The sequence below is a fragment of the Podarcis melisellensis genome (genome assembly GCF_964234715.1).
Source record: "Podarcis melisellensis genome assembly, chromosome: 6".
NCBI lineage: Eukaryota > Metazoa > Chordata > Lepidosauria > Squamata > Lacertidae > Podarcis > Podarcis melisellensis.
In genome coordinates, this window is record NC_138538.1 from 20832950 (window position 1) to 20854578 (window position 21629).

At 45.0% G+C, this 21629-nt stretch overlaps 1 protein-coding gene across 3 annotated transcripts in view; it reads left to right on the forward strand.

Annotated features, from left to right (window-relative positions):
* SULF2 (sulfatase 2) overlaps positions 1 to 20796 on the forward strand; it is a gene marked incomplete at its 3' end in the record, with an annotated part of 263555 nt that extends 242759 nt beyond the window's left edge. For all 3 annotated transcript variants that reach the window (XM_081916767.1, XM_081916766.1, XM_081916768.1), the window contains 10 exons: positions 6059 to 6302; positions 7395 to 7491; positions 11931 to 12025; positions 13472 to 13531; positions 14039 to 14208; positions 15703 to 15845; positions 17237 to 17360; positions 18134 to 18164; positions 18618 to 18671; positions 19795 to 20796. In XM_081916767.1, coding sequence (XP_081772893.1) covers positions 6059 to 6302; positions 7395 to 7491; positions 11931 to 12025; positions 13472 to 13531; positions 14039 to 14208; positions 15703 to 15845; positions 17237 to 17360; positions 18134 to 18164; positions 18618 to 18671; positions 19795 to 19825 — 1049 coding nt within the window. The remainder of the gene's footprint in view (positions 1 to 6058; positions 6303 to 7394; positions 7492 to 11930; positions 12026 to 13471; positions 13532 to 14038; positions 14209 to 15702; positions 15846 to 17236; positions 17361 to 18133; positions 18165 to 18617; positions 18672 to 19794) is intronic.
* Between the last annotated feature and the right edge of the window lie 833 nt (positions 20797 to 21629).

A 21629-nucleotide genomic window follows, 5' to 3' on the forward strand; every position in this document is an offset into this window, starting at 1 on the left:
TCAGGAAGGTCTGTAGCACGGAGCCTGTTGTCTGTGAATGGGCTCACTGCGCTATTTAGAATCGTGCATGATCAAGAGCCTTAGAGCAGTTCCCTCTTTCAGATCTCTTCAACTAATGTGCAGAAGGCAGGGCTGGCAAAAGATACGATGCCAGGAAGCTTGGCCCACTTTCCCCTCTGTGTGCTGATGGGAGAACAAGCAAGCAGAACTTGGGTGTTACAGCATCAATAATTACGTTGGGTGGACTTGCTTGTTCTCAAAGCTGCTTGCTTGTAATATTCTCTTCTCGGGTTGAACGACAGGTGCCGCTGTTGACATTGAACCAGAGTTGCCTCCCAAACAGATTGACTTTCCTTGTCAAAGCCCAGGTGCTTTTTTGACATAGCCTATTCCACAGGCTCTCCTTTTAAACTTGAGTCAGGTTAATATCTATATTTGAAGTGCATAGTCTAATTATAGATTAAAAGAGCCAAAACAGCAGCTCAGAATTATTATTCGTCTGTAAAGTTTCCTTCGCCTCGCTCCACAAATGCAGAGCCTTAATTATTCAGCAGATTAGGCTTTCTCGGTAATGACCTGGCACAAGCTTCAAACAGGGAGTTTAAATTGATTTTCTTCCTTTATATTTGCCTTGCAAGCTGATTAGTAACTGCTAAGCTAATTTTTAGGTGAATAAAATCATTGGTTCTCAGGTGAAATCGCCAGCTACTCTTGCTGCTTGGAATTTGTGGCACTACAGATAATCTTTAAATAATGCTTGAGCTGTAGTTCAATTAACTTGTTCTTGAAGGAACAGTGAGCACAGTTGCATGGACTCACTAGCGACTTCTGGAGAATCAGGAGGCACTTAATTTGACAAAGTTACGCTTAAAAGTGGGGGGCAGACTATACCGAAAAGTTATACTTAAGTGGGGCAGAATATCATCACTTATGGTACTTTACGCAGATCAAGCATAGGGAAATAATTTATTGGAACCTTTCCAAATCCTCACAACACCCCAGTTAACTGTGTGGTTATCTCAGTTTACAGGTGTCAGAAACCCAAGTGCCTTTCCAAACAATATTTCGTTCATGCAGTAAATGCACAGTAGTTCATTGGTTTGTCTTACAACAAGGAGGGTTAATACTTTCAGCCCCGAAAGCCTCATTCGAGATTGGCCAACTCTTGGAGGGCGACATGTTAACGGCCCGTTACTGCTCCTTTAGCCCACACACATTTGTCAGATATGCACACTGCATAGTCATACCTGCAGAAACACAGCAGCAGGACAGCAGAGAACCATGGGACATGTTTTTATCTTATTTTTAAGTGGATTGTTTCTGCTACCTGGTTGTGGCTGCTTAAGGAGGGCAGGATAGAAATTTAATAACAAGAATAATAGTGGCCAGATTTTATTTATTAATTTTTTTAAAAAAGCAAACTGCTGCCAACAGCAAATTGTTGTTGTTGTTGTGTTTTTTGGGGGGCAGAGGTTTTGCGGGCCACAAACTTTTTTTAGTTCCAGGAACGTTGGGGTTTTCATCAGCACCGGGAGAAAGCTTAAACTAGCTTCCGGAGAACAGTCAGCACTGCTGACTATTTGATTGGGTGGTTAATTAATTATTGACTAGTGCTTAGTCAAATTAATGTGATTTGGAATAATAACATATGGAAGTCATTTTTCCTCTTTGGTGGGAACTATGATGTTTCAATATTTACTGAGAATAAGTTATGTTGAAGGCATGGGGTATGGCTGACTTGTTAATTTTTGCGGCGTGTGGAAGAGCTGTTTTTTAATTTAGTTTAAAAAAATTATAATAGTTATGAAGTGTCCACTGCTTGATCCAACCTAGTCATTCAGTGGTAAGAAATGGAACAGCTCTTCCGTTGTTCATCAGAAATTCAAACCTTTCTGCTTTATGCAGAAAGAATGTTGTGGGGGAAATCCTAGGATAAGGAAACTGGGGGATTCATTTCAGTCCCTCTGCTTTTTCCTGAGAGAACCATCATTTACCCATGTTCTGAGATACAAGCAATTGGCTTGGCAGGTGCATTCTAGTAATCAGGTGTGAATGATGAGCACTTAAAGAACAGTTAATAGCAACCTGAATGCTGATCATGCTTGTGCCAGATGCAAAGTTTATCTTTTCCTTATAAAGCATTGCCTCCTTTTCCACTGCAATTATTGTAATTATTCCAGGTGTTGTTGCTGGAATCTCATCACACAACACAGAAACAACAGTTCATCTCCCTGTTTTGCTACTACACTATTGGCTTGTGAGGGAGTCAGCCTAATACAGGTGTGAGGAACCTTTGGCCCTCCAGGTGTTCCTGGAACATCAATGCCCATCATCCCATGCCACTTGCCATGCTTTCTAGAGCTGATGGAGTTCAGCAACATCTGGAAAACCAGAGGTTCCCCACAGATGACCAGATGACTGTGTGTGTGTGTGTGTGTGTGTGTGTGTGTGTGTGTGTCAGAGAAAGTAATACATTGGCTCCTGGATCTAAAAAGGGACCCAAAAGCCAATTGGATTTACCAACTAACCAGTGTGGTGTAGTGGTTAAGAGCAGTACTCTCGTAATCTGGGGAACCGGGTTCACAACTCCGCTCCTCCACAGACAGCTGCTGGGTGATCTTGGGCAGTCGTGGCTGACTCTGGGGTTGCGGCGCTCATCTCGCTTTATTGACTGAGGGAGCTGGCGTACAGCTTCCAGGTCATGTGGCCAGCATGACTAAGCCGCTTCTGGCAAACCAGAGCAGCGCACGAAAACGCCGTTTACCTTCCCACCGGAGCAGTACCTGTTTATCTACTTGCACTCAACGTGCTTTCGAACTGCTAGGTTGGCAGGAGCAGGGACCGAGCAGTGGGAGCTCACCCTGTTGCGGGGATTCAAACCACCGACCTTCTGATCGGCAAGCCCTAGGCTCTGTGGTTTAGACCACAGCTCCACCTGCATCCCTTAGGGTAGTGATAAAGCGGGATATCAAAATCAAACTCTTCTTCTTCTTCTAGCTTACATATAGGCATTCATAGTAGTTTGAAGCTGAAAATGAAGTCATCATTTAAATATATATATATTAAAATAACCTCTCCTCCATTCAACTTGTACAAATATTTACACATGTATCTTCCATTGGTTGTTGGATGTTTTTTTTAAATAACATTTTGTTCAGCATTGACATATTTGGAAGAAAAGAAAAATTGGCAGCTCATGCATACAGAGAAGAAGGTCAACAACAAAAGGAAGTAGGTTCTTGCTAAGAAAGCCTCCCTTTGTTTCTTATAACTATTTGGGTGTAGCTCCTTGGGACTTCCTCTATGTATTGAAAAGGAAGGGAGTTCCCACATTTTAGTCAAATGTTCCATAAATTAGAATCTATTTCTCCCCCTTGAGCTATGATTCACCTGGCTGAACCTCAGGTGGAAAGCCTGAGTCCCAGGTGGTGAAAAAGCTTGAGTGAACTCATCAGCTCAGTGTGCTGAAAACAGTGCGAAATGATGATTCAGTGTGAGGAGTAATTAGGACAGGGGTTGAAATAATTGTGATAATAAGTACTTCAGATATAAGTTTGTATTTATGTAGCATTTCTCATATACTCCCTTCAGTAGGCCTTGGCATAATCCTTAAAGGTAGGTCAGTAGTAGTAGTAGTAGTAGTAGTAGTAGTAGTATCTCAGTGCTGCTGATAAAGGGAGGGTGATGGAGACTGGGAAAGAGTAGCTTGTGTAAAGCCATCTGGCGACAGTCAAATTAAACGTTACTAAAAATGAGAGGGGCCAACACTGAAAAGGTATGTCAAACTTTTCTCTCCACCTTCGTAATGTCCAATATACTGGGTTACATCAGCCACTCTGGTGTCATTTTGCTATGCCTTTCCCCCTAAAACAGGGGTGGGCAACCTAAGGCCCGGGGGCCGGATGTGGCCCAATCGCCTTCTAAATCTGGCCCACGGACGGTCCAGGAATCAGCGTGTTTTTACATGAGTAGAATGTGTCCTTTTACTTAAAATGCATCTCTGGGTTATTTGTGGGGCATAGGAATTTGATCATTTCGGCCCCCCCACCAAAAAAAAATATAGCGCAGCCCAGCACATGGTCTGAGGAATGGTGGACCAGCCCCCTGCTAAAAAAGGTTGCTGGTCCCTGCCCTAAAACAATGCCAGCAACAGCTATTGATCAGGAGTGTGACCACAGTAAATTTCATCATACTGACACAGCCCACTGGTTCATCTTTATACTGATTGGCAGCAGGTCTCCAGAATTTCAAACTGGTTTCTCCCAGCCCTGCCTGGAGGTGCCAGGGATTGAACCTGGTATCTTCTGCACGCAAAGCAGATGGCTCTGCTATTGAACCATACAACTCTTTTGTTAAGAGAGGTGAAAGCAGACACAGCCGACAGTGAGCTTGCAAGGGTATCCCAGCAGTATTCAAGCCTGCTGAGTTGATTGGGCTTTCTGTGCCAAGAGGAAAGAGCTTTTGCAGCCCAGACTATGCAGAGCTTCACTTAGGAAGTTTGCTTGTGTGAATGGGAGAGGAAATACAAGCAGCAGAGGAATGTTGAATCATGGCCCTGGACCTGGAGCTTAAAGATATGGAGTTTAAAACCTGCTTGATTTTTAGAATGGAGTTGAAATCAAGAGAGACCAGGTAGAGAGGATAAATGAGAAAACCATGTTTTTTAACTCAGGTGTGTCTCTGATTTGTCTCCATGGGGAAAGTTAAGGATTCTGTATCTGAGGAAATTTTAAGGAAAGGCCACCAGCAACTCCCAAAAGGGTTCTTAAAGAGACAGTTGTTATTTGACATTCTTGGGAAGTTGGCAACGGACATAATTCTCATATCTTCCTTTCGGTATTCTGGGTGTCTACTGCCACCTCGTGGCTGTAAGTAAATTATTAGACAGAAATTCTTTACAACATTATTGCATGCGGAGAAATGAAGGCATGTTTGGCAAATCCTCATCACGATCAACATGGAAACCTATGTCCCCACTGTGGAAGGACGTGTGGATCCAGAATTGGCCTCCACAGTCACTTACGGGCACACCGTTAAGACCGTGTTCATGCAAGACAATCTTATTCGGCAATGATGGATCGCCAAAGAAGAAGATGCATAGAAACATTCTGTTTTTAAAAATCCACACACACCCAAAATACTACTGCTTATGCTGCTGCTGTGCTTCCTGCTGCTGATTCTCATGTATATAACACAATTTTACAAAGCTCTTGCCCATCTTTATTTTTGCTTTCTCCTGGGAACCTACTTAGGGTTTATTATTCTCAAATTGCAGGTGGGAAATTTAGCAGGCAAGAGGTTTGCTCAGTTCCTCAAGATGATTCCATAGCAAAGGTGGGACTTAACTGATTCCAATACTTTAACTAATGGACTGATACTGGTTGTGTATAAAAATGCAACCTAGAGGTTTGTCTAATCCCACACCAGCAGAAAGATAATCTCAGCCTGGGAGGTCCAACAGGCATCTTGTGGGCATCTAGCCCAGGGTTTCCTAAATTTGGGTCTCCAGCTGTTTTTGGACTAAAATTCCCATCGTCCCCGATCACTGGTCCTGCTAGCTAGGGATGATGGGAGTTGTAGTCCAAAAACAGCTGGAGACCCAAGTTTGAGAAACCCTGCTCTCGTCCACTAAAGCAATTGTCTGGCTTCTATCAACTCTGTCAAATGTTATTGTGGTAGGAGATAGATGAGTTTTACTTGTAAGGAAGACAACGTTGTTTGCTGGAGTTGTAGGATAAGAGAGATGTTTCCATATTTCCATGTTGATTTTCATGTGATGTCCTGAGCATACTGAATGGCATGTGCCCCATAACCTCGAAGACTTCCACAGCAATGCTGATTTTATGATAAAACCTGACCACATCTGTAGGGGCTGGTCTCTTACCTCTGGAACCAGACTGCAATCTGAAGAATAAGTGTGTTCCCCAGGGTCAGAGAACTTGGCCATTTCTGACTTAACCTCTGAGTCAGTTTTCCAAGCACTTTCCTGCATGTCAAACCCACATATGCTGTATTAAGACAGAGAAAGGCAAGCTCTGTTTTGTCCTCCTTTCCACAGAATACAAGGCAAGCTATATTCGGAGTCGCTCAATTCGTTCTGTGGCTGTTGAGCTTGATGGAGAGGTGTACAACTTGGATTTGGAGGATGGTTACCAGCCCGTCTTACCCAGAAATATCACGGCTAAGAACAAATATGATAAAGATGCTGAAAGAGAAGATGATGATAAGGAGGTGGAGGAATACAGTGGAACAGGCAGCATTTCGGAGAATGCAGCCCCTAACTTAATAAAAGTGACACATAGGTGAGTCCTACTGAAGCATAGTTGAAATTACCATTACAGCAGTAAAAGTGCCACTTTGTAGAGTGGCCCATCTGCACTGTGCATTTAAAGCACTCTTAAACCTGTTTAAACTGTCATGGCTTCTCCTAAAGCATCCTGTGAAGTGTAGTAGTTAAGAGTGCAGAGATTTGTTTTTAATTATTTTGGAGATTTCACCTATTTTCTTTTTATTAGTACGCTGCTTGGAGAACATTTTGATCAAGTTGTTTATACATTTAATATTTAATTTTTTTTAAGTGAAATGCAAAATACAAGACAGTGGGCAGAATTCACCTAACCAGGCCCTGAACAAGGTCTTCTGCTTGCACAATGGGGCTCCCCCCCAAAAAAATAGCTATGGGAGAGTCCCCAGAACAGAATGCAGGAGGAGGAGAGGGGGGGATGGTTCCACCTGGCAAGCTGCAGTGTTTGTGCTGATGGAACAAATGAAAGAGCAGGGTGTTAAATTCTACCCGCTGCTCTAATCCAAGAGAGTTTATGGGCATGTTGAGGGCCACATCTGTCCAATTTAACTCTCAAATCAGTTTTCAAGATGATTGGGAAATATAAGCTACTATGTAGTGGAAGCTCTATCACGAGCACTGAAATACTACAATGTATGCACATTAAGGACAACATTGTGAATTCCAAGGGCTAAAAGAATGGCTTGATAGCAGCTCCTGTTTCCAAAGTAGGGGAAGGGATTATAAAATAGATTGCGATGCTTCTTAACACATTTGACAGTGGTCAAATGCTGTATGTCACCTTTGGGGAGCCATTTTGCACCCCTGCTCATGAACTTGATGCTTTCTTCTTGAGTAAGTATGTTGCATAGCTGTCAACCTTCCCTTTTTTTGCGGGAAATTCCCTTATTCCATCGCCTCTTCCCGCTGCTATCCCGGATTGTTAGATATCCCGTAGACTGTCCCCGGGACAGGTGAGGCTGCTGACCCCTTATTTTCGAGGCTGCTGATCCCTTATTTTCAAATCTGAAAGTTGACAGCTATGGTATGTTGCCCTTTCCAGTCCTTGCTCTGCTGGCCAGTCCAGTGACCTTTTCCCCCCTCTTCCCAGATGTTACATCTTAGAGAATGACACCGTTCAGTGTGACACAGATCTGTACAAATCGCTGCAAGCTTGGAAGGACCATAAGCTTCATATAGACCATGAGGTGAGTGGTTTTGACAGCTGCATATATACTGGCACACATGGGAAACGCCACTTGAATTTGCATTCCTAGCCACTAGCAACTCTTGATGCCTTAACAAAACTGGGAGGCTGCAGACCCTTAGCCAGACTTTGCAGAATATCTCACGCAGACTCGCCTGACCAGGTTGTAGGTTCCAGCCCCAGAGAATCTACCTCTTCTAAATTGTGTGCTGTCTACATTCTTTTTAACAAAGGGTGACAGCGTGATCAAAGGTATCAAGGGGAAGCAGTAACTGGACAGCTGTCAGCTTTTGAGTGAGTGCCGCTTGGTCAGCTGCAAAATGTTTAGAGGCAATGGATGCTGCTGGTCTCTTGAAATGTTTGGTAGAATGAGACCAGGTGCTAAGCCTCTTCACTGTGTTAATTGATCTGTTTTCTTTTTAAGCAAATGCAGCAAATGAAGATGGATAGTATTGACAGTATATTTCCCCCCACACACACACACTTTCCCATCATCTCCAGGTCAGAGTCTGCAGACAGTTTTGCCTTTGAAGGCAGAGACTGGTAGACAGTCAGTAGCTCCTTCTTGCCAAAAGCAATTGTTGCTGCTATACAGAAACTCCTTTGAAATAGTTCTACATGATAGCTTTTCTCACTGTTTTGTGCATGGTGGTTTACTACTTCATTGAGTGAATTTTTGTAAAAGGGATGCACCTAAGGGTTTCCCTTGGTCCATGGAAGGGCTTTTGATCTGAATCATTGTTGTAGTGATTTCTGAACAGTATTGACCAATATGCCCAGTGTTAGAAAATCAATGACAACCATTTTGAAAATAGAAGTAATCAACCATGGAAAATGAAAATGAAGTTTTTATCGTGCTTAGAAATAGCAGACACACATGCCATATTATCATGCAAAAATGAGGAAATCCACCTTGTGTTTCTATTAAAAAATGTTTAGAGAGTAACATCCCTATAATGTAATCAGCATAAATGCCCCCCCCAAGAGGGTCAGAAAAATGTATGAAGACATCCTCTTCTTTCTGATCTCTCCCCTCCTGCAGCCTTTGCATTCAGACTAGATTTATTCTAAACCAGTGCTGTGTATTCTGCCTAGCAGTAGCTTTCTACAATACAGTGGTGCCCCGCTAGACGAATGCCTCGCAAGACGAAAAACCCGCAAGACGAAAGGGTTTTTCGGTTTTTGCGACGCTTCGCTAGACGATTTTCCCTATGGGCTTGCATCGCAAGACGAAAGCCCATAGGGAAATCTCGGGGACCTTTTTTTAAATGTGGCGGTGGGGAGCAAAGCCTTCCCCCCCCCCCGGACTTCAGAAGAGGTCCAGGAAGGCCGGCGGGGGCGAAAGGCTTTGCTCCCCACCGCCAGCATTTTAAAAGCGGTCCGGGATAGCAGGGAAGCGCTTCCCGCTATCCCGGACGGCTTTTGAAGGCAGGCAGGGGGGGCAAAGACTTTTGCCCCCCCTGCCTGCCTAACCGGGGGCTTTTAAATCGCCCCGGGACTGTCCGGGGCGATTTAAAAGCCCCCGGACGGCTTTTGAAGCCTCCCCCCCCGCCCGGCTTCGGGGCATCATCCCGATGCCGGGCGGTGGGGCAGGAACGCCTCCCCCAGCCGCCCGGCTTCGGGGCATTGTCCCGATGCCGGGCGGTGGGGCAGGAACGCCTCCCCCAGCCGCCCGGCATCGGAACGATGTCCCGAAGCCGGGCGGCCGGGCGGGAAAGCCTCCCCCCCCGCCCGGCTTCGGGGCATCGTCCCGATGCCGGGCGGTGGGGCAGGAAAGCCTCCCCCAGCCGCCCGGCATCGGGGCATCGTCCCGATGCCGGGCGGTGGGGCAGGAACGCCTCCCCCAGCCGCCCGGCATCGGGGCATCGTCCCGATGCCGGGCGGTGGGGCAGGAAAGCCTCCCCCAGCCGCCCGGCATCGGAACGATGTCCCGAAGCCGGGCGGCCGGGCGGGAAAGCCTCCCCCCCCCCGCCCGGCTTCGGGGCATCGTCCCGATGCCGGGCGGTGGGGCAGGAAAGCCTCCCCCAGCCGCCCGGCATCGGGGCATCGTCCCGATGCCGGGCGGTGGGGCAGGAACGCCTCCCCCAGCCGCCCGGCATCGGGGCATCGTCCCGATGCCGGGCGGTGGGGCAGGAAAGCCTCCCCCAGCCGCCCGGCATCGGAACGATGTCCCGAAGCCGGGCGGCCGGGCGGGAAAGCCTCCCCCCCCGCCCGGCTTCGGGGCATCATCCCGATGCCGGGCGGTGGGGCAGGAACGCCTCCCCCAGCCGCCCGGCTTCGGGGCATCGTCCCGATGCCGGGCGGTGGGGCAGGAAAGCCTCCCCCAGCCGCCCGGCATCGGAACGATGTCCCGAAGCCGGGCGGCCGGGCGGGAAAGCCTCCCCCCCCGCCCGGCTTCGGGGCATCGTCCCGATGCCGGGCGGTGGGGCAGGAAAGCCTCCCCCAGCCGCCCGGCATCGGGGCATCGTCCCGATGCCGGGCGGTGGGGCAGGAAAGCCTCCCCCAGCCGCCCGGCATCGGAACGTTGTCCCGAAGCCGGGCGGCCGGGCGGGAAAGCCTCCCCCCCCGCCCGGCTTCGGGGCATCGTCCCGATGCCGGGCGGTGGGGCAGGAACGCCTCCCCCAGCCGCCCGGCATCGGGGCATCGTCCCGATGCCGGGCGGTGGGGCAGGAAAGCCTCCCCCAGCCGCCCGGCATCGGAACGATGTCCCGAAGCCGGGCGGCCGGGCGGGAAAGCCTTTGTCCCCCCCTGCCTGCCTTCCCAGGGGCTTTTAAATCGCCCCGGACAGCGGAGAAGTCCTCCGCTGTTCCGGGCGATTTTAAAATGCCGCCCGCCAGAAGAGGTCGGGGGAAGGCTTTTTCCATAGGAACGCATTAATTGATTTTCAATGCATTCCTATGGAAAACCGTGCATCGCAAGACGAAAAACTCGCAAGACGAAGAGACTTGCGGAACGAATTAATTTCGTCTTGCGAGGCACCACTGTATTTCCTATCCCTGCAGTTTGATGTGATTTAATTGGAGATCCCACAGTTCAAACAGGGACCTTACGCCCCAAAATGTGTGCTCTGCCATGTCTAGATCCAGTGTGGTGTAGTGGTTAGAGTGTCAGACTAAGGCCTGGGAGACCAGGGTTGTGGTCCTCACTAAACCATGAAGCACACTTGATGACCTTGGGCCAATCACAGTCTCTCAGCCTAACATCTGCCTTACAGGGTTGTTGGGAGAATAAAATGGAGGGGAAGGCAGAACTATGTATGCCACCTTGAGCTCCTTGGAGGAAAGGTGAGAAATAAATGTAATAAATAACTAACAAGAACTTGTGTAGCCCCATCACTCTGTAATGAGAGAGAGGATACTTCTCTCATTACAACGTCAGACATGGGCATAGACTCGGGCCTGTGTTTTTATCTTTTTAAAACAAGGCAAAGAAAAAACATGACCATCAGCCCTTGTCTTTAAAGAGGTTCCCAATCTATTCCAACATTTTCAACAAATTACTGTAAGAGCTGGTGTTAGTTTGTCTACTTAGTGCCTGACATATTGCATCTTTTGAGGATTAGGAAGGTTTCTTGCAAATAATAGAAATGCAACTCTCCCCTCCGCAGTGCAATGATGCAAGTACGATGATCTTCCTGAGGGAAAGCACTTGCCAATTCAAGCTAATAGCTAGCTAGAAATTGCTCTTATTTCTTCGGCAGTTCCAAATGTCCGTCACTTAACAGACTGAAGAATGCAGCTGTCAAGCTTGGCTTCTGGCTAGAGAGGAAAATTTGGTACAGCAGCTTAAATCTCTTGGTTTTTCAAAGAGGGGTGAAAGTGCAACAAGAGACTGAGAACCCATCTATACAATTAAAGCAGTATTGTACCGCTTTAAACCAGGCAGGTCCAAAGGCCGTTTCAGGGGCCTAATCCGACCCGTGTGCCAGTTAAAAAAAGGTCAACAACTTTGGTTGGACCTCATGCATGTTCACTGCATCAAATCTGGCCCTCTTTGGAAAACGTTTGGACACCCCTGGCTTGTCATGCCATCCCCCAAAGGATCCTGGGAACTGTAGTTTATTAAGGATGTGGAGAGCTGTTAGGACTCCCCTGCTCTGCTCACAGAGCTACGCTCCCCAGAGTTTTCTGGGAAGAGGGGTTGAGTGTTAAAACCCTCCAAAAACTAAAGCTGTGTGAGAATAGGGGTCTTCTAACAGGTCTCAAACACCCATAACAAACCAAAGTTTCCAGGATTCATTGGGGAAAGCTATGTTTGTTTAAAGTGGTACAATACTGCTTTAAATGTGTAGCTCTGATGGGGCCTTATTGGGGTTGTGTTTATGAAGATGTTAAAAGGGTGTGTGTGTGTTATTGACACCAACTGCGTGAGAGGATAGAAGAAACCTAACCAATGCATCTTACAGCTTTCCCTTGTGTCCTTACTTTCTGCTGTTGCTAGATTGAAACTCTACAAAATAAAATTAAAAACCTAAGGGAGGTGAGAGGTCATTTGAAGAAGAAGCGACCAGAGGAATGTGACTGTAACAAGATAAGGTACTCCTCCACCTATCCTGGATTCGCAAACCTTAAGAAGTAGTTTCTGGGGTGGGGTGGGGTTATTATTATTACCTTGGGCAAGTTGGCCATACAAACTATGAGGCTGTTGGGAATTCTTAGCAGTGCAAAGAGATGCTTCCTCTTGCCTACCCCGTTCTTTGGGATTCCCACAGCAATGTTTTCCCCACCCGTATCTTGAGCACCAGGCTTATCAAATGACCTGCCTCTAAGGGAATGTTTCATTATTGCCCTGCTTTGGAATATTTTAAAGATGTGGGCCTCGTTGTCACAACCAGCTGATGGTACAGTGGACTTGTGCCTGGACTGCACCACTTCAGCCTACAGCTGGGTAGAATATTCATGTTCCATAACTAACAGCAACAAAACCCATAAATAAATAAATAAATCCCTACATTTAGAAAACGGGTGTGCCATTGGCACAGCTAGGATGGAGCCCTTCTCTGTTACTTTCTCACTTTTTGTTCAGGGGAATTGCTAGGAATGCTTGCCCTGCAGTCCGAAGAAGCAGGTTTCCTTCCTCGTCTGCTGTTTCCGAAAACTAGACCTGAAGTAGCTACATGGGTTGTGGGGGGGGACCTCTGCTGCTCTAGTGCTTATGTTATATTTCATTTTTGTTACTGCGTGGAAACAAAATGTGAGAAACTCTAGAGAGCAAAAAACATGTTGAAAGGGGCCAGAAAGTTTTTAGTACTTCCCATTATACCCATCTTGTTCTTAACCAACAACAAACGTATGTAGAAAGTACAAAGCCCTCCCTTTCCATATTGGCTTTTGGTGGGAATAGTGTGCCTTGCTGGTTAGCTTAGTCGGTTAGAGCGTGGTGCTGATGACGCCAAGGTCACAGGTTTGAACCCTGTATGGGTCCATATTCCTGCATTGCAGAGGGTTGGACTACTAGATGATCCATGGGGTCCCTTTCAACTCCATTATTCTGTATTGTGGGGGGTAAGTTCTCTCTCCTCCTCCTCTGTCTCTTGCCGCTACTTCAATTCTACTTTCCTTTTAGTGAACCTTAATGCCTTTGTTTTATATTTTAATATTGTTTTTGTCACGTTTCATAAGCTGCCTATAGCTTACGGGGAAGTGAAAGTATAAAAAACATAAACGGAGGAGAGATCGTTGTTATGTACTGAAGTTCTCACCCTGGGCCAGCAGGGGGATACTGTAGATAGTTCAGGTCCACATATGCAAATAAGGGATTGAAAGTGACGTTCAGTGATTGGATAGTTACAGAAAATGGTTACTGTTGCGTTCTAGTGGAGCTCTATATAAGCAGGCTGGCTGAACCCTTCAGTTCTGTTCTGTTCTGGCCTGTGAATAAACAAGAGCTGTTTGAAGAATCGCTGTGTCGTCTGATATGTTCACCCACAACTTAACAATCGTCTCTTAGATAATTGTACATCTGGGTTTTTTGTCTTGCAGCTTCCATACTAAGCACAAAGGCAAACTGAGGCACAAAGGTTCTGGTGTCCACCCTTTCAAGTAAGTGCAAGCAGGCATCACTAAACGAGTAGCAAATGTGAAATGCTCTGAAATTCAGTTCTGCTGCAGTGGTTCCAAACAAAATAATCTAACCAGAAGCATAAGGAAATGATAGGGATTCAACCTCTGCTTGTAGGACTCACATGCACATCTTGGTCATAGTTAACAATTGGTAAGGGTTGGAGGGCAAGGATTGTGGGAAGTGGGTGTGCTTCACATGCAATGTGGAAACATTTGGGATTGCAGCTATTGGTTGTCCTGTTCCAGCAAAAACAATCCACCACCTGGATTTCTGGACTGTTCCATTTCAGAGTATAGAGAAAAGTGTGCTCTCTTTGAAGGTGCCCTCATCTGCCTTCCTCTTGACTGTGCCAGACACAGGAAATGAATGAAGAGCACAGCCATTCTGATCGGTAGCGACTGATAGCCTTATTTTCCATGAATTTGCTGGTATAAGTTATGCAACGAGCTATTAGTTCACCCTGCACCCTTGTCTCTGTGCTGTAGGAAAGCCCTGCAAGAGAAGGACAAGCTGTGGCTCCTCCGAGAGCAGAGGCGGAAGAAGAAGCTGAGGAAGCTGCTCAAGAGGATTAAAAACAACGACACGTGCAGTATGCCCGGCCTGACTTGCTTCACCCATGACAACCAGCACTGGCAGACCGCCCCCTTGTGGACATGTAAGATATCCCCCGATACTAACTCATAAGGCTGCATGCACTTCACCATGACTGTTGAGTTGCCCGCCAAGGCACAAGAGGGCATTAGCTTATGCACTCTTCTTCCAAAACAAGCAAGCATGCAATTGCATCGGCCAAATAAAACTGAATTGCCTCTGAGAAGTGCTGTCTCCTACATCCATGAGAGACCCATCAGCACCCTGTGTCTTTAGTGCAGATTGGAGAGAAGGAAACAAACCTGTGGCTGATTTCCATGATGAGAGGCATTTGTGCTAATAACTTTCTGAACCCCACCCTTTTGGAGCTGGGAGCCCTGCCCCCTTTTATCTCAGAGGTGATGGTGGGGAACTGGCTGCAGAGACTCAGTTGTGAGGGAGAGGCATCCACAGGGAAGCTCCTTGACATTACATTTTTTTAAAAATAATTTTTATTCATTTTCCAAACAAATTTTATACAATCAACAAATTATTTTGCACTCATTCTTCAATTTTTGACTTCCCTCAGTTTCTCTGTCAATCTTTCGTAAAATTTCTATTTATTAACGCATTTCTAAACATGATATTGCCTTTCCTAACTCCTTTTCCTCTTACTCTCTTTTTTGCAATATTTCTTACTATCTCACAGAGTCTCTTCAAAACCAACAAGCGTTGTCTGTAGATCACATATATTTTTCAGATATTCTGTAAATTTCCCCCAGTCCTCGATAAACTTTTGGTCTTTCTGATATCGAATCTTCCCAGTCAATTTGTCCAATTCTGCATATTCAGTCAATTTCCTTCTCCATTCTTCCACTGTTGGAATTTCTTCCTGTTTCCATCTTTGGGCCAGAAGTATCCTTGCGGCAGTCACTGCATATTGAAACATATTGCTCCCTGACATTACAATGCCATCTGCAGCGCTGATGTTTCAGAGATAATATGAGACTGCTAAGCATGGGATCCAGAGCGCTATGCACAGTGTCTTGCATTCCTTTCAACAGAACAAGAGTGGGGAACCGGAGGTTAGGGATCTGAATGAGACCATTCAGGTCTATTGATACAGCACTCAGAATTCTTTCCGGGCCATGCCCCTGCCAACTCTGGTTCATGCCCACCTTGAGTTCTCTGACCTAGCTGGCATGTATCAGTAAATCATATTTCCTCTAGCTTGCTAGATGGGGAATGGTGTGTGTGTAGACAGCTGTGATTTCTGTGTGGGTGGAATGTAACCCACTGTTCAAAAAGAAGAGTTGCTTCTGCACAGGCTTGTAACCATCAAAAGGTTACTTACAAGGAAATGTGGCCTAGAAAAGATCCCCCATATCTGCAATATTGGAAGCACCATTGCATGTAAAGGGAATGTACAGATAGGGCTGCTGCCTTGCTTGAAATGGGCAGGAGAGCCCAGTGTGGTCATGCATTTGTAGGAACTACCTTGATTTATGGGTTATCTCACAACATACAGTACTTTATTATAAACTTTCAGCTTTAACTATTGTTACTTTTGTATTTGCAGTGGGTCCATTCTGTGCCTGTACCAGTGCAAACAACAACACATACTGGTGTATGAGGACAATCAATGAGACTCACAACTTCCTGTTCTGTGAATTTGCTACTGGCTTCCTTGAATATTTTGATCTTAACACAGATCCGTACCAGGTATCCTGCATTATTATTTTTTTAAAGCAAGTAACCAAAGTGGCAGGATTTGCAGGGGGAAAAAATAAGCCTTATGCAGAGCTCAGAATAGAAGCTGAGAAATATGAGAACTCATATTTAACTTAGTTTTTTTGACAATTGCCTTAAAAATAACAGCCATGTTTGTTATGCAGTAGGCTAGGTAAATGCTTGAGGCCATGCACTGGAAAATATATCCACTTTCTACTTGGAGATACATCCCTCCTCTACCCAAGATGCTCTTAAACATAAACAAATAGAACAAATGGATGAATTTTATTGGGAATATAGGTCACATCCCCAGACAGAGTCAGGCTATTGAGTAGGCTTCCTCAGCCTCGGCCCTCCAGATACTTTTGGCCTACAACTCCCATGATCCCTAGCTAGCAGGACCAGTGGTCAGGGATGATGGGAATTGTAGTCTCAAAAACATTTGGAGGGCCGAGGTTGAGGAAGCCTGCTATTGAGCCATACAGCTCTGTATTGTCAACATCAGGGAAAGTGAACCTGCGGCTTTCCAGATGGTTGTTGGACACCAACTCTCACTGACCCCAGGCAACATAAAGGGAGTTGTAGTCCAGCAGTATCTGGAGGGCCATAGGCTCCCCATCCCTGATCTACACAGACTGGTAATGGCACTCTAGGGTTTTGAACCAGTCTTTCCCAGCCCCTTTAGCATGTGAAAAAGAGAGAAATGTGCTCTGCTAATGGATCTATGATCCTTCAACTGTCTACATTATCAAGTGCAACTGGTATATCTGGTGAAGCAGATTCTTTTCCATGAAAGGCCCACAAAAAAATTCCATTTGTTGTTGGCCAAAATGCATGCCTGCAATGGTGATGCATAGTTCAAACTCATGGCTGCATTTATTGTGTATGTAAAGATCTTCATTGATGGCCAATAGGTTTCTGCTTGTGAAGGTCTGTCTGTAGAGATACTGTGCAGACTCAAATAAGGTTGTTTCCTTGTGAGGAAGTGTGGACAAAGTAGTCTGCATTCCAGTGCATGTATCCACTACAATCTTTGCCTTCCCTTCCTTCCCCCAAAAACCAACTGGGCAGAAGGGGGAAGCAGCTGCAGGAGTTTTTACCATCGTTCTCCCTCTATTATATTCCCCCTTTTTACAGTTAATCTGTGGCTGTAGAGTTTTGTAGCCAATACATCAAATTTACTAATTCAACACATAGCATAGTAATTTACTTGGGAATGCCAATTTAGCCTTGGAGATAGTGATTGGAGCCTCCACGTGTTGTAATATATGGTATTTGGTTGCTAATAATGTACCTCTTGGTGAGCATCCAAAAGATGTTACCACAATGTCCACTGAATAAATAGTATGACTTTAACAAAAACAAAACTTTTTAATCTGCAGCTCATTAATGCAGTGAACACACTAGACAGAGATGTTCTCAATCAACTCCATGTGCAGCTTATGGAACTAAGAAGCTGCAAAGGGTATAAGCAATGTAACCCAAGAACTCGGAACATGGAACTCGGTGAGGGGTCTCTTATCTTCACCTTTTTTAGAGTGTTTAAAGTAACTGAGATGGCACTTTTGCAAAAGACTTGTAGATGAACCATTAACTATATTAAGCAGGAAAACTAGATGAGGGTATACTGTAATCAGAAGTTGAACATTACCTTACAGAAGTATTTTCTGATAAATGTGTGAATGACAAAATAATGAGGTGGACGGATCACATGGTAAGGTCTCCTTACTAGCCTCAACTGAAGTATTCTGGGGTGGGAACTTCCCAAAGGATCCACCTTCTGCTAAATTTATTGTCCTGCATTGATACAATCACTGGGAATCAAGCAGTCATATAGTAAGATTTTGAAAACCAGAGACCAGTTTAAGTGGTACATATGCTTTGTTTGTTAACTTTCTAAGTACATTTGCAATGGAGAACAGCAGCAATAGGGAAAAGTGTTGGGGGCTTAACCCAGTGACCACACATGTAAGGTTAATTGTTCCATTAATTTGTTTCTGTTCCAAACAACTTGTCTTACCAGATGCTGCAATAGCAGGGAGACAATGTAGATTTAAAACAAGGAGCTTGACTTTTAACCTCTCCTCCAAGGGGCTGGAACCAAAATCTTCACTCAGAGTGCAGGTGTTTAAATCTCTCTGCTTGGAAACTGTCACAGACAGCAATGTGTTTTCTTTTAATAAGATGCCTTTCCCCTTTTTAAATTGTGCCTTACAGTGTGCTTTCCCCCACTCCTGTGATCATTGCTGCATAACCAATAATATTTTCTCCCTCTTTAGGCCTTAAAGATGGAAGCTATGAGCAATACAGGTACTACTAAAAATATAATTATTTTCTCCCCAGTGAGCAATAGGTTATGGGAAGATATGGGCAAGAAGACTTAGGCTGTGGAGTTAGAACTAGGATACTATCTCTGGGTGGCTCCAGAAGTTTGGGTCCCTCTAGCTATTTCATTGGTAGATAGGTTTCACTTTATAGCATAATTCTATAGTATAAGAGGGAAGAGGCAACTTGGGTATAATATGTGTTGTCAAGTTGGGTGAGGGAGACAAAAGACTCTGCTACAGAAGATCACTGGCAAGGGGCTGGGCACAGGCCTAAGCATGCAGCCCCGGTGTACCTACCTTAACTCTTCCCTCCTGTAACAATACTTGTGTGGCATATGAAACATACTAAAACCCTCCCCCCCCCCTTCTGTGCTGTAGTGCTGGTGATCTTCTTGACATGCTTAACTTTTTTCTCTTTTTGTGGCTCACACATAAGGCAATTTCAACGTCGAAAGTGGCCAGACATGAAGAAACCATCTTCCAAGTCACTGTGAGTTGGGAGTCCATCCACACAAAGCCTTGACATTGCTCTCTCTTTTGCATGTAGTCCATATTTGCAGTTTCAGCTATTCTTGCTCTTAAATCCTACTCTTCCTAATGAAGCGTCTGGGAGAGTGAACTGCAGCCAATTAAGGTTTAAATGAGTTCGTGTTGTCCTGCTCTGTAGTAAGGTAGGGTTCAGGCTGGAGGCAAGGCTCAGGTGGTGCTATAAGAAGGCAGAACTCTAGTAGTCACTTCAGCAACAAACTGAGACTGAGCCCTGAAAAATGGCAACAGCTGCACCCCAGTTGATGGTCCTATCTGCAGTGCAAGGTGTTTGCTCCAGTAGCCTCAGACTGCGACTGCAGAAGTGAGACCAGGGGCGCTCTGTTCAATGCAGTTCTCAGAGGCCTAGGACAGCACAGACAATAGAAGCACTAGGAGCTCATCTTGCATGCCCTTCTGGTTCACTGTAGGGGAATCCAACTCCAGGTTTCTAAAGGGCTAGAGAAGCTTGTCCTCTCCAGAACTGGTGGACTCCCCTTCCCTCCAGGAGTTATTGGAACTGTAGTCCAAAACATTTGGCTGGCGCAGTCTACTTTTAAGGTTGCCATTGGATAGAAGTGTAGGTATACTACTACAGAGGTAGGCCCTCATGATTATAAGACAGTATTTGTTCCTCTGTCAGCTGCACTTGTAGAATCAACCTTTCTTTGTTGTGCTAAACAAAAGCTGTAGCGCATGTTGAAATATGGTGACTCCAACACTGTTACTTTGAGAAAAATCTTTGGTAGGAAAGAAAAGCAGTCCATTACACAATTAGGAGGTCAAAATCATTGAGCAGAGATCACAGCGGTGATTTCAGAATTTTGTACAATGCTTGCAAGAAATGTGAGGTCATTTAAATGACCCACATACAGTGCAATGAAAATAGTGTAGACATAGTTCTGAACACTGAAGATTCATCTAAAAGTCCAACTGCTGTTAAGAAAGGTAGTGAATGAATGAATGTATCCTTTGCTTCTGTGTTGTGGGTGATGCACAGTGGAAAAGTATGCCCTTTGCATGGCTCTGCTGTGAGAACAGATTGCTTTGCTCTTCAGAGAGTGAATTAATTGTGTGTTCTTTTTCAGAGGACAACTTTGGGAAGGCTGGGAAGGCTAATTTCCTGCAACTGCTGGACCTCAATGAGGATATAAACTGGCCAGAACTTGAATCTTTGTACAGACTTAATGAAAGTGTGTATGATTTCAGACTGAATTATAACATTAGCCTGGAGGACTGGATAAACTTTGATGCTAAGGTAGATAGGATGTTTGCACTGTTATGCAATCTAAATAGACACAGTGACCTTCTGGGGAGTACTTTCATCCAACATACGTATCCCTTCTTGAAGCCCACTGGTTTACCTGCTTTTGCTTTGGGTTATACCTCACTTGCTTCACAAGCTATTTTACTTCCACCAGTCACTGCAGATACTGTTTCAAGAAACGGCAGCAGAGAAAACAAGACTTGGAATCCTAAGGGGCAAAACCACAGACTATTTCAGTGGAAGCCAAATAGCCCCTCTGCAACTTCATCTACAGCTTTAAATGGCATCTGAAAGGACAGACAAATGGAAAAGGATCTCTTCCCCCACCTACAGATTAGGCAAGTCAAAATTAGACACAGTGGTAGAAAATTGCTACTGAGGCACGCAGGATATCCTGGATATTACTGAACAGATGCACAGACTCAGCACTAACAGTCTTCAGGTGTTTGTCTACCACAGAAGCCAGTTTAGTTCACAGTTCACACATCTACCTTGGCTCATGAGGAAATTGAAATCTTCACTCAGTGAAACCAGCTTTCCAGCATGGTACTGTAAATATTCAGTGTCCTGTTTCAAAAGAAATCCAAGTTCAGAAGAATTGTTACTAAAGTGTTGGCATGCCCCAATTCCATTTCTGAAAAGTCACTCCATTGCATAATAAAAATTCAGAATTTAGCCATTTTTAAAAGCACTGCAAAATTAAAAGCAGTTTGTGTATGTCTTGAATTTTAACAAAGTTGGATTTGTATTAAGTCTTTGTGGTTATATTGTATGTTCAAAAACCAAAATTACTACTATAAAAGAAAGCACTTGTTTACTTTTATATTTGTTTGTTTTAAGCAATGGCTATTATTTTGTGACCAATAAAAATGCAGGTTTCAAAAAAAACCCAAAAAAACTTATGGGCACAGTTCAGTGGACAAGTAGGCACACTTTACCCAACACAGTGCTGGGTTTTGTGCCTCCTTAGAAAAAAGAAAAGAACATACTATTTGGAAGCAGTTTTAGGAACAGACTATCCAAACTCTAACTTACAAGTTTTCCTACAGCATACATCACCTGTCCAAATTCAGAAGTTGACCTCAATTTTCAACTTACTTGTTTTTCTTCCAATGTACTGCAGCATTTCAATCACAGAGAGAAATTGGAGTTTGAGATATCTAATGTAGGTATGATATTGTATTGGTAGTGTAACTACACTTAAGCAGGAAACACCAGCTGGCCAAATAAAAGATGGGGGACACCTGGTTTGCCAGTAGTACATGTGAAAAGGAAACAGGGGTTAGTGGACCACAAGCTTAACATGAGTCAACAGTGGGATGCAGCAGCAAAAAAAGCTAATGCTCTTCTAGGCTGCATCAACAGAAGTCTAGTGTCCAGATCAAGGGAAGTAATAGTCCCACTCTATTCTGCCTTGATCAGACCACACTCAGAATACTGTGTCCAGTTCTGGGTGCCACAGTTTAAGGAGGATGTTGACAAGCTGGAACATGTGCAGAGGAAGGAAGAAATGATGATCAAGGGTCTGGAAACAAAGCAGGTGAAATTCTCTATCTCTTGCATGCAGTGGCTGCATTCAGTTGGTTTTTACCTTTTCCACGGTGCTCTAATTTTAAAAGAAGTCTGAGGGTGGCAATAGCAACTGCTGTGTGGAGG